Raw genomic sequence first — 12448 nt, 5'->3', positions numbered from 1 at the left:
AGGGAAGGAGCCGGGCGCCCGCTGGTAATAACATCTCAGCGGGCGTCCGGCTTAGAGCCTCTCTGCGGCACAGCGGCATACATATGAATCATTCTATATTATAAAATGTGATTCATATGCATGCCCGGCTGTCCGTCCATTACCCCCAGGAATTTAATTTTTATCCCATGTGGGGTAATTTACCCCTGTTCCCTGACCACTGCTGTAAAGGCAATTTAATAAAACACAATAAACATGATACAATTGATTACAAAAATATGATCTTCAGTGTTCTGAATTAAATGTACCAACTCTTACTTGAGACTGAGACAGACTTGCCTTCTATCAACACACACAGAGTTTGCGCTCCCGCTGTCGGACAGTGAACGCTGCACTATCTGGGGTGAGTGTGTGTTCTCAACAGGTATTGTGCGATAACTGATACGGCTGACTACAGTGCCAATAACTTTCACCTTGGGCGAACTGTTTAACCTATACATCCCGGAGGACATACCAGTTTACAGCTTATTTGAGAGTAAAAGGACGTCCTTTGTATTTGTACAATATCCATACCGACACAGATATCAGGACAGTGAGTATTGATCTGCCTGTATACATTGTGCTCACATACAGCTGTGTCAGGCATTGCTTAAACCTCGGTATATGAGGATTTGGACTTTCCTTTAACTATCCATGCTCTGTCCCACTACACAGAGAGTTAAACATCTTGTATTGGCATTAAGAGTTGATACATATAATTCAGAACACTGAATATCATATTTTTGTAATCAATTGTATCATGTTTATTGTGTTTTCTTAAATTGCCTTTATAGAATCTATTGTTCTTTTTCAAACAAGCGCTTCAACATAATTTGTATTAGTCTTTTCCTATTAGCAGGTTGCAGATCCTGCTGTTTGGAGCTGCCAGTTTGAGAAATAGAGATATTTATATTGATTGGTTGAGGCGCACCTTTTTCTCTTTTTGTACCAAATTTCAACTTGTACAAGTTTGAATGAGCCCAAAGAGACTTGTGCGTGAGTATAAATAAACAATGAAATCAGGGATGGACTGGGGCCCCAGCATTTATCTTGTGTACATGGAAAAGGGGGCATGTATCATTGCGGGCATGGCCACACATCCCGGGGGCGTGTCACGTGTCACGGGAGCATGACCTCATGACACGGCCCATCTAAACATGCTGGCTAAGCAGAGCACCGGGAGGCGGGGCTTTTGGCCAAGCCTCTAGACAGCCAGACCGACCCACCAGTCCATCAGCCAATCTGCCATTTGCCAGATGGCCAGTCCTGCCGGGACTAAAGAGTAATAAAGAGTATATGAGAAATATTATAGAATAGTAAGAGCAGAATAAATGGAAAAGTATTTACCTGGAGTCTGGTAATTTAAAGCCACCATCTGAGCCCCACACAGCCAGAGGCGCAGGGGATCGTAGTTGGAGGAATCCACTCTAGGTGCCTTGGGGTACGCTCTGGTTAAAGCTTTGCGATTGTATAGCAGGAGGTCATTGGATTTCTGCCTGGCGATACTTTCTGCCTTATTCTCCACAAACGATCGGACTTCTCGGAAATCTGGTCTCACTGTATGTAAGAACATGGTAAAGGTCATACACAATACTGCCCACTATTGTACAAAAGCTTCCGCCATCCAAATGTTGCTGCACATTTGCGGCTCTAAGTTGAACATCTAACTTCAATGCATTGTGGACTGCATTAATGAAGTGTACAATTACTTTTTTTTTTCTACTACCAGAGCAGCAATGAACATACCGCCCACAACTGACCGGCAATCGGAACAATGCAGTCCAGATCATGATTGAGGGATAGAACTCGGAAACTGGGACTATTCCATCGACAGTCAGGAAGTCTGATAAGTATACAGTGCCTGTACGATTAGGGACCTGCATCCCCTGCACCCAGCTCACACTTACATCAGTGCTGACCGTTGCTGGGAGAAATGTAGAAGGATGCACCAGAGAGGAGATTGACAAGGAGCCGCCTTTTTAAAGGGCAACATTCCATAAATTGAGATAAAAATGGGGAACAGACAGGGCCTACAAGGGTTTGAAAATAACACGGGTGGGGAGGGGGCATTATATAAAATGGGTCAGGGTACTACTGTAAGGGGTTATTAGGAACAGTGGCCGGGGCACTATTAGGGAGCATACTACATACAGAGGACATTACTGTGGGGCACTTTGAAGCACTATTTTTGTAGAATATTATAAAATGGGGTAATGACTATGATGGAAGAAGGTGATGGTGATATGAAGGGATGTGAAGATAATAAAGAGACATTTTAATGTAGTAAAATGATATGCGGCAGTAAGCACGTTTCCTGAGCAGTACTAGACACGCCCACTGCGCTAGACCGCTATGGGAAAGAGTATTCTCTCTTGAAGCATTGGGGGTCCCTTCAAAACGTTGCCCACAAAGTTCTAGTAATGCCCCTGGCGCTCTGTATATACTTATACCTTCTAGATCAGTAACAAGAAGGCCGATTCACTTCAGGGAGATACGCACATTACCCTTAATCTCCATAATAAAATAAATACATTTAATCAAATAGACTCATATCTGCTGTAGTAGATCAGTGAGCATTTTACACAAGTCTTACAAGTTATAATAATAAAGCAGAGAGGAGCCGGGGCTGCAGGAGAGGGCTGCACTAAGGCACCATTAGTGTGATCGTATGAAGGTACCTGGAATTTATTTTTGATATCTGCCAATTTTTTGTGTAAAGCTACTTTTTTGTCTCCTGCTGTCTGCTCCTACAGGCCTGATTGGCTGCCTGCTCCTACAGGCCTGATTGGCTGCCGGCTCCTGGTGTCAGCGATATGGTCCCCTAGGCCTCCTACGTAGGCCAAGGCAGGCGGGTCAATACATACCAAGTGGTCCAACACCGGTTGCTTGATCATTTTTAAAAAAATCAACCTCCACCTATATGCCAATAACTTAAAACCACTATTTTTTTTTTTTATTAGCTTCCTTTTTCGAAATGGTGGCCATCTTTAACTCATGGCAGACAGCGATTTTCGTGTTTCTAGGCATTTATGCAAATATCTCAGGACTGGGATGTGGTAGAGCATTGGGACAAAAACCATTGTTCTCAGCAAAGTTTGGGCTACATTTTTGGTCTGATGCATAGATTACCTTGTTTCACTTTTATGCTCAGGTGATCTTTACAAACATTAGCAAATTTTTGCAGCTGCGTGCCTAAGAAAACACAGCTGTGATAGCAACTTACAGAACTTAAAGGATCTGCTGCTATTTTCTTGGTGCCAGATACCTTAGGACACCTTCCGAGGTCTTGAGGAGTCCATGCCTCAACAGGTCAGAGCTAGGAGGGACCCAAATGATGGCACAAGGTGAGATGCAGGGCTTGGGGGTGCCCGCTGCTCAGAGGAGGGGACACGCAGAATATGGTCCCTCCCGAGCATCAATAAGCCCCTGACCAGCACTTTTATCTTTTTTTTTTTAACCTAATTTTTAATACTTTCAACTAATTCCACAAACAGGAAGATCAGTGAAATCATTCCAGAAACGAATAAAATAGGTATCTTCACACTAACCCAGAGTGCGGAAGCTGCTATAGATCTGATGTCATCGTGTGACTTTAGGTGAGTAGCGGCACCTACTTTACCAATACACCATTTTTTTCATAGAAAAAAGCGTTGAATATAGTAATACTAAAGTGGTGTTCAGGATGTAAAAATACAATTAAATAGGCGCCAATACAGAATAAAAGTGCCCATTAAGGCCCTCATTCTGAGCCGTACGCTCTGAGCAGAGCGCACGCTCTGAATGAGGGCCGGCCTCCATGAAAATGGAGCGTCCTTCTGGACGCTCGTATAGCTGTGGGTCACCACCCACAGGCTATACGAGCATGCATTTTGATGGCCGCGATGGTCGAGACCATCGCGACCATCGAATTTGCGAGCCGGAGCCTGCGGCTGAGGTTTTCAACCGCAAGCTCCGGAGTGATTTTGGCTCTATCAGAGCCAAAATCACTCCCACTGACATCACTAGTGATGTCAGTGGGCCGGCTTCTGACGGGAGGCGTTCCCGTGGGAACGCCCCCGTTAGGGAGGCACGCCCCCGGCATGCCTACCGAAGGGGGCGTGCTGTCAATCAACATTGACAGCACGCCCCCTTTGATCGGACACAACGAGCGAAGGACTTTCCTTCGCTCGTCGCGTCTGGCGCATGCGCACGACGGAGCTCCCTCCGTCGTGCGCATGCTCAGTCCAGAACATCAACCCACTTGCGAGCGGACAGCCGCTCGCGAGTGGGTCTGAATCAGGCCCTAAGTTCAAATAAATACAAACATCCCTAAAATAAATCAAATGGAAATTTTTTTCTTCCTGCCGTAGAGCTAATACACTTCCCTCCCTCCCCATTCCACCTATCAATGCGTAAGGTGTATGATGCGTAACATGCAAGTGACTCCTCTTATGTACGGAAGTATAATTCTTTTGTGTGGTTGCGCAGTAGAAAAGTGCATATTTTATGCAAAAAAGACCCTCACATCCAACTGTACACCCCCCCCCTGAACCTGTACTCTCTTCTAAAGCTGGGTATATACTCAGCGACTCATCATACCGATGCCAATGAACGATATATCGGGCAGGTGGTACACACTGCACGATCCAGTGATTGACCACCCTATATATAGTTCACCAGCACCATTGACCTTGCCGGCGTCAGCAGCTGGGTTGTTCCATCGGCCGTGCATGCAGGCCAAAGGAACGACCCCGACGAACTACCCGCTGCAGTGGGCATAGTGGGTACACACTAGACGATGTGCCCGAAATGTCGGCCCGATCCATGGGATCGGACGACATATCGTCTAGTGTGTACCCGTCATTAAACCCAATCATTTTCAGTTCAGTCCTTACACTCTGGTCCTATTAACCAGAGATCCAAACACATGACCTCTCTAAAGGCGCATGCACACTTAACGATACGCTCCACGAGCCATATCGTTAAGTGGTTCCCCTGCATTGCCGGGCTCAATGTCGTTAACGATATCGCTCAGTGACGGCACCCTCCCTCATCGCCGTACTTGCAGAACCTGGCGATATCGTCAGGTTGCCCTGCAAGTACGGGCGATGAAAGACATCGTTAATGATGTCCTGCATACACACTGGACGATATTGAACGCGATGAACGATAACGATATCGTTCATATCGTCCAACTTATCGTCTAGTGTGTATGGGGCATAAGTTTTGAACAGGACGACAAAGACCAAAGGGATCAGTGAGCAACTGGGCCAAGCACACCGATGTGTGCAGGAATAGGTTCAGTCATTCAATAAGTTACCTCCTAGTCCAAGATCTGATCTCACGGTTATTGTAGTTATATATTTTGACCAATTAGGCATAAGCAAAGTTACCAAGTTAGCAAATAAGTTACCAGTGACATGGAGGATAAAATAAGCATCTGCAAGGAAGACATATAATATTCCCGGATATAAACTTTATAACATGTTAATAGTACCTTCATTTTAATATTAATTTATCACAGTCCTCAGATGTAAGAGGTAAAGTAATGTGACGGACACCTCATACCAATGACACTCGCACCTTCAGCTGTCAATGAGGGAAAATATAAATCTGCAACCTTCCTAAATGAACCTTATAATTACCATCCCCCAGATTACTCATTAGAAGACATTTAAAATAATTGCATAATTAAATGAGTTATTTTAATTGGACCTGCTTGTGGCGAGAGAGCGTGGAAGCTATTTATGTCAGGAAAGTAACAAGCTGTGTCGCTGTGTCGCTAATCTGCGGGTGTCTTCCCCTGAAAAAAGGTCTGAGCCACGAGCTGAGCCCATGCTTTAATTTCTCTTGACCTAGACCAGGCGAACATGGTTTGACAGCTCTTGTTGAACCACAACTCCCAGACTGCCCAGCCTATAATTTTAAAGAGAGTGGCATTAGGTAGAATCGATGAACAATAAATAATATTTAAAACCTGTATATATTTTGAACATACCTCCCTTGGCTGGACAGTTGTTCTGGTTTGCACTGGGTTGGGAGGTGATGCACTGACACATGTTATGGAGGAAATTGTCTGCATGGTATGCGGTGTAATATATGGAATTTTTCTGCCGGTCACAATGTACTATTTCAGAATGCACATCGCTGCGATAACCGACAATTGAATAGTCCCCTAAATCACTATATAGAGAATCACTAAGCTCAGAGGTTCCCAAACTCCGCCATAACAGACCACGTTTTAAGGATATCCATGTTGAATCCAGATGGTTAGATTAAATTGACTAAGGTACTAATTAAGTCACCTGTGCTCAAGCATTGGATATCCTTAAAATGTGGACTGTCTGTAATGGAAGACAGGGCCGCCATCAGGGGAGGACTGCCAGGACTGGAGTCCTGGGCCCGGACGGCGAGGGGGGCCCGCCTGCAATCCATCCTGCAGACGGTCGTCCACCCACCCACATTCCATCCTGCTGACTGTCCAACCACCCGCCCTCAATCCATCCATGCCCGCCCACAATCCATCCTGCCTGTCTCGCGTGTTCTGGATGCCATGCAATAAAGTTTTTAATATTTGGAGACTCGGCCAGGCGCACGTGACGTTACGGCGAGCCACGGAGAGAAGCCGTGACGCTGTCGCATGAGGAGCACAGCAATAACAAGAAGGTAAGTGTGGGGGCTGGGACACAGAACTGGGTCTGGGATATGGGGAAATATAAACAAAAAGATGCTGCCATATTCTCTCCAGTATTAGTTATTAAGGTGACGGATGGACGGACAGCTAGCTTCCATGACTAGGTTGTGCACTTATACAGTATGAGCCTATGACTACATCAACAGTTGTAATAATGTACTTTTCACACAGAAGGGGGGCTGGCAGGAGACACACAAGGGGGCTGGCAGGGGACAAACAAGGGGGGCTGGCAGGGGACACACAAGGGGGGCTGGCAGGGGACACACAAGGGGGGCTGGCAGGGGACACACAAGGGGGGCTGGCAGGGGACACAGAAGGAGGGCTGGCAGGGGACACAGAAGGGGGGCTGGCAGGGGATACAGGAGGGGGGCTGGCAGGGGAACACAGAAGGGGGGCTGGCAGGGGGACACAGAAGGGGGCTGGCAGGGGGACACAGAAGGGGGGCTGGCAGGGGACACAGAAGGAGGGCTGGCAGGGGACACAGAAGGGGGGAGCTGGCAGGGGACACACAAGGGGGCTGGCAGGGGACACAGAAGGAGGGCTGGCAGGGGATACAGGAGGGGGGCTGGCAGGGGACACAGTGGGGGGGCTGGCAGGGGACACAGAAGGGCTAGCAGGGGGACACAGAAGGGGGGCTGGCAGGGGGACACAGAAGAGGGGCTGGCAGGGGGACACAGAAGGGAGGCTGGCAGGGGACACAGAAGGGGGGCTGGCAGGGGACACAAGGGGAGTTGGCTGGGGAGACAGAAGGGAGTCTGAAGGGTAAATGGAAGGGGGCTGGCTGTAACTCGAGAGACACTGCAGTGATGGAGTTGCACATATGGGGGGAGCCTGTCTATTTTGTCAGTCCCGGGCCCCACCATTTCGGATAGGAGCCCTGATGGAAGATATTAGGAACCTATGACTTAGTTGGATAAGCTATTAGGTAACCTAAGATCCTGTCTATGGTGCAGTAGGCACTGAGAGACCTGGATTAATCCCTTGTTATGTTAGTTTATTTGTATAAAACGAAAAGTGTAAAAGTGTACCCAAATCACTATGTTGCTTAGGGGGCGGGGCCCACTAGGGTTTGATCTGGCTTGGAACAGTCATATGAACAGTGACAGCCTATAAGGAAGTAAAACCAAACATATACTGTAGGGCTCTATTCATCACCACTTAATTTCTACAAAGCAATTGTAGAAATTAGGTTTTCGGGTCATTTTCAAAAGGGTAAAGCAGGAGATATCACAGATATCTCCTGCTTACCGGAATAGCCCACTGTCCCCATACACTAGTAAGGAGACAGAATTCATCAAGCTCCAAAAATACAATATTTTCGGAGCTTGATTGCGGAACCATACTCCATCTTCAGATGGCGAATGCTCCCGCTACCCGCGCCTTCCCTATGAAAAGGAGTCCCGGGTCGCGTAAAGGGTTCCTTTCTGATCCCTCCGCCCTTGTCCAGCTCCTTCCGCCAGACGTCGGGGCTCTTTTGCACATGTGTGACCTGTAGGTCACACATGCGCACTAGTTTCATGCGCATGGAGACAACTGATTTTCGGATCAGCTATCTCTGCGCCAGAGCAATGATGAATTGCTCCGGAGCTCGCGTTAGGAACATTAATTATCGGGGTCCTTGTATATAACTATTACAGGAATTATAATGTGCATTCTGGATCTAATCTGCAGGGCCGTAACGGTAGTGCGACCAGTGCCATGGCACAGGGCACCGCAGGGCAGGGGGCGCTGTTTGGGTCTGTAAATTTTCCTGTTTATTATCAGTCTCACTTGTAGCTTCCTCTTCTTTTATCCCCAGCATCTCCTGGCCTCCCCTATCTCTTCCCTGGCCCTTCCCCATGAGGCCATGGCCCTTTTTCAGGTGCACTATCTTATGTCCCTATTTAAAAAATGGGGGGGTGCCAATGCTCTCTCTGGCACAGGGCATCAAAAAGTCTAGTTACGGCTCTGCTAATCTGTCTATGCCACCTGCAACAATATGTTATTAGATTCACATTCATTAAATATACCTTTCCATATCAATAAATGTTTGCAACACAGTATCTGATATCAGCTGATTAGAGGACATGTTGAATAGAACCCATAATTAATAATTATAATCAAAACTATTGAAATATATATTATCAGTATCCGTCCCCTACACCAGGGGTGGGGAAACTTTTTTCTGCCGAGGGCCATTTTGATATATATAAAATTATTTGCTGGCCTGATGCAGGCCACGCCCCCTCGTGTGATGTCACACTGGGGAAGGTCCACGATTGCTGGTAATTACAGCAATGCCCGGAGTATCCTGAGGATGCTTCGGGGAGCTGTAAGGGCAGCGGTGTGACTGTCTGAAGTGTCCTAAGGATGCTCCAGGCGGCACTGCTGCATAAATTCTGGCTGCATTGTACCATTCTAGGCACCCTGCTTGCCAGATGAGGCTAGCAGGAAAAAGCTCCGACTGCCAGACCAAATGATTCCGGCCTGAGGTTCCCCATCCCTGCTCTAAACCCTTCCTATATTAGTTCTCTAAACCAAAGGTGGCATTTGTGAATGAAATAATTTACAATAATGGCACTCAGAGGGACTGCAAACTCATAAAACCGGGTGCACACAAAATTGTCATTCACTAAGAGCCTTGTGTCTCGGTGTGAAAATGGGAGCAGGAAGCTAAGGAACTGAAATAACCTGCACGAACATGGGCAAAATAGTAAGAGGTCCAATTTATCATCAGGATTTCACAGCGACATTTGCAAAATATAAGTAGCAACTGTGACCGAAAAACTAAATACAGTATCAATTGGGGGACATTTATAAAGCTGAATTATATATAGCATATTACTCCAATTAATATTCTTTTGCTCTGAATTTGCAAACTTATTGTGGACAACTGTTTTAGCATTAATCAGAGTAGTGATCATAAAGGAGCATTGTAGCTCTACAGTTTTACAGTTCACAAATAGTCGTTACTGATTGGGAAACTTCATTCTTGGAGTTCCATAAGAATACTACACTATCAATATGCTGGGACCTGACAGCATAGGGAAGCAATCGGGAAGCCGACTGCCTATATACCGGCAGCCGGCTTCCCGACTGTCTTATCACGGCATGGGTGAAATGCCGGGCGTCTAGATGTAGACGCCCGCATTTCCCCGACGCTGGGAGACCGGCGCCCGGCATCACGATCGTAGTGATGCCGGGCGCCGCGAGCGGACAGCCGCGGGGGGGAGGGTTAGGTTTAGGGCTCCCGGGGGGGACTTAGGGTTAGGCACCCCCCCGGGAGGGTTAGGGTTAGGCTAGGGGGAGGGAGGGCTAGGGTTAGGCACCCCCGGGGGGGAATTAGGGTTAGGCCCTCCCTCCCCGGTAGCGGGGAAGGGGGTGGTAAGGGTTAGGCACTTAGAGGGGGGATTACGGTTAGGCACTTGGTGGGGAAATTAGGGTTAGGCACCCCTAAGGAGGGTTAGGGGGGTTAGGTTAGTGGATACTTACCTATCCACGATCGGGATTTCCAGCGCTGTCGGGCTTCCGCTGCGTCGCACTCTGCTCCTATCGGGCTGCCGCTGACGGGAATCGAACCGGCGGTATTTCATACCCATTCCACAGCATGAGGCAGCAATGACATTAATGCACAGTGTATAAGTTAGGTGTAAATGAGCTAATTGCCAGCACTACTGTACCTAAATTGTCCTTGGCTTCAGTGGTGGGCTTGCAGTAAATCACCAGGTCGGACAACTCCCGTGCAATAGCCTGTTTCTTCTCCGAGTCCCTGATTAAAAAATCCTGCAGATACAGTAGGTACATTGAGGCAATGACAAATTAGGTCTCAGATGATACATTTGAAAGTGGGTTTATTTTTGCTATTTTTAATTTATTTCAATACACGGACATAATCAAGTACGAATATCAAAAAAGAATATTGTTTATATTTTAGGAGTAGATGCCGGGGTTGGCATTCACACTTTTCATGTGCCCAAAGGCCCTGATACATTTCGGATCGCAGTTGCAATTACGCACGCAGCCCGTTGCGAAAATAAGCTAAGGTCTGCGATCGCTATGCCGTCGCAGCCCAATGTGAGGACGCCCACTTCCCCTTACTCACATACGTAATACTTTGCAAGCCTGCGAAACCATCGGTAACATCGAGTAACATCGTAGCCTCACGCACTCTTGCACAAGGTCTGACCTTACTCAGAAATCGCTAACCTCGTTGCACGCAGTGAGAGCTCAGTCTGCGTATGCCATCGCAGTGCCTAATTTATGCACGCCCCTGTAACGGCGTTCAAACGCACTGGCACGCCTGCGTTTCACCGATCATCCCACCGTCACCACCCCCCAAATGCTCACTCCCTGTCAATCATTTTGTGATGTGTCTACCTAGTCTCTGCGATCGCAGTCCCATCGCAGTGAAGCCAATCGGCCGTCTGCGTGCGTCATCGCGTTACGATACGGAATAAATCAGGCCCATAGTCCATTACACTGAGGTGTACTCCACAGGACAAAAACAAAACTAAGAGGCACCAAAACCGCCCTCATTATACACCATGGTTCTGATTCTGAGTCAGGCGCAATGACAATGGCGGACGTAGTTGAGCAATTTTTTTTCTTCGCATTGCGCATGCATCCAGAGCCCGTGCGCACACACCATCTCAGAAACGTCTTGAGCGTTCCGCGTCGATGACTGGGAGGTGGTTAAGTGGCCGCACGGAGATGGGCGTGTTATGGGACTGTTGCGGGCGTGTCGCTGAACTGGTTGCGAGCTCAAATGACTAATAATTCATATTGGAGGCCATAATCATGAGCTTAGTGTGGGGCTGGCGCAAGTTTTGATGGTGCGACTGAAGGTTACTGTACGTGTAAAGAATCACCGGGCGCTATTTCACCATCTAAGATGCACAAAGTGGGCGTCTCAGCCCTTCCACATGCAGACGCAGGGCTGTACACCAGGGAGGGGCTTGTAGTGGCATTTGCATAAAGTCGCAGAAGTAATACCAGCAAAAGACGTAGGCACGGACATGGCAGCGTGCCACGTAGAATCCGGCCTATGTGCGCTAATGCAGTAGTGACTGTGAATTTGTACGCAGCGGCTGTGCACACAATAGCAAATGTTGCAGCTTCCGGGTTTTGTATCGAGACACCCACCAGCGGCTTCGCAAATCCAAGTGACTGCATACATACACCCAGCTCAGCGCAAATCACTCGATCGTTGGACTTCTGAGTAACCGTTGTAGAATGGCCGTCGGATCTGGGACGCCTGGAGCCATTTTCACTGCGGGTGGGATCGCAGTCGCAGGCAGAGGCACGTTCCCAAAATGGTCACGTCACGCATGCTACGGGCAACATCTCCACTTCTAAAAACCCACACTTTAGTAAATATACCCCCTAGTCTCAATACGCCATGTAGCGCAAGACGCCTGGTGGGAATGAGCCGCCAGGTCCCATGAGACTCTGCTGGCGCCTGGCTTCTTTTTCCTACCAGCAGGTGGTGCTAATTAGTTTGATACGTGACACTTGTATATCTGTATACGGAGCACAGCAAAACTTGGCGTGGAAAAAAGGCGCGGCCGCTGCATCGTAGCTCTCTGTATACAGATTTATACTCCGTCGCATACAGATATAAAAGTGTCACATATCAAATTAATCAGCGCAGTCTCCCAGTGCATCCTAATCGCATCGTATTTCGGCTAATAACCCTTTCAGACTAGCAGCAAAATCCCTGGTTATTGCAGGGTTAACGGGTTGCTGCTAGGTGTGAAAAGGGCAAAGGTTGGATGCCCG

The 12448-nt window shown here is 47.8% G+C and overlaps 1 protein-coding gene across 2 annotated transcripts in view; it reads right to left on the bottom strand.

Moving 5' to 3' along the window:
* PLCG2 (phospholipase C gamma 2) overlaps positions 1-12448 on the bottom strand; it is a 221437-nt gene that overhangs the window by 31795 nt on the left and 177194 nt on the right. For both annotated transcript variants that reach the window (XM_088449429.1, XM_088449430.1), the window contains exons 26-27: positions 10351-10453; positions 1366-1575 (exon numbers count right to left, since the gene is read on the bottom strand). In XM_088449429.1, coding sequence (XP_088305555.1) covers positions 1366-1575; positions 10351-10453 — 313 coding nt within the window. The remainder of the gene's footprint in view (positions 1-1365; positions 1576-10350; positions 10454-12448) is intronic.

Source organism: Taudactylus pleione, unplaced genomic scaffold (genome assembly GCF_031769625.1).
Source record: "Taudactylus pleione unplaced genomic scaffold, aTauple2 ptg000484l, whole genome shotgun sequence".
Classification (NCBI taxonomy): domain Eukaryota; kingdom Metazoa; phylum Chordata; class Amphibia; order Anura; family Myobatrachidae; genus Taudactylus; species Taudactylus pleione.
The sequence above is the reverse complement of the archived record's forward strand: the minus strand, read 5'-3'. Positions and strand labels throughout refer to the sequence as shown.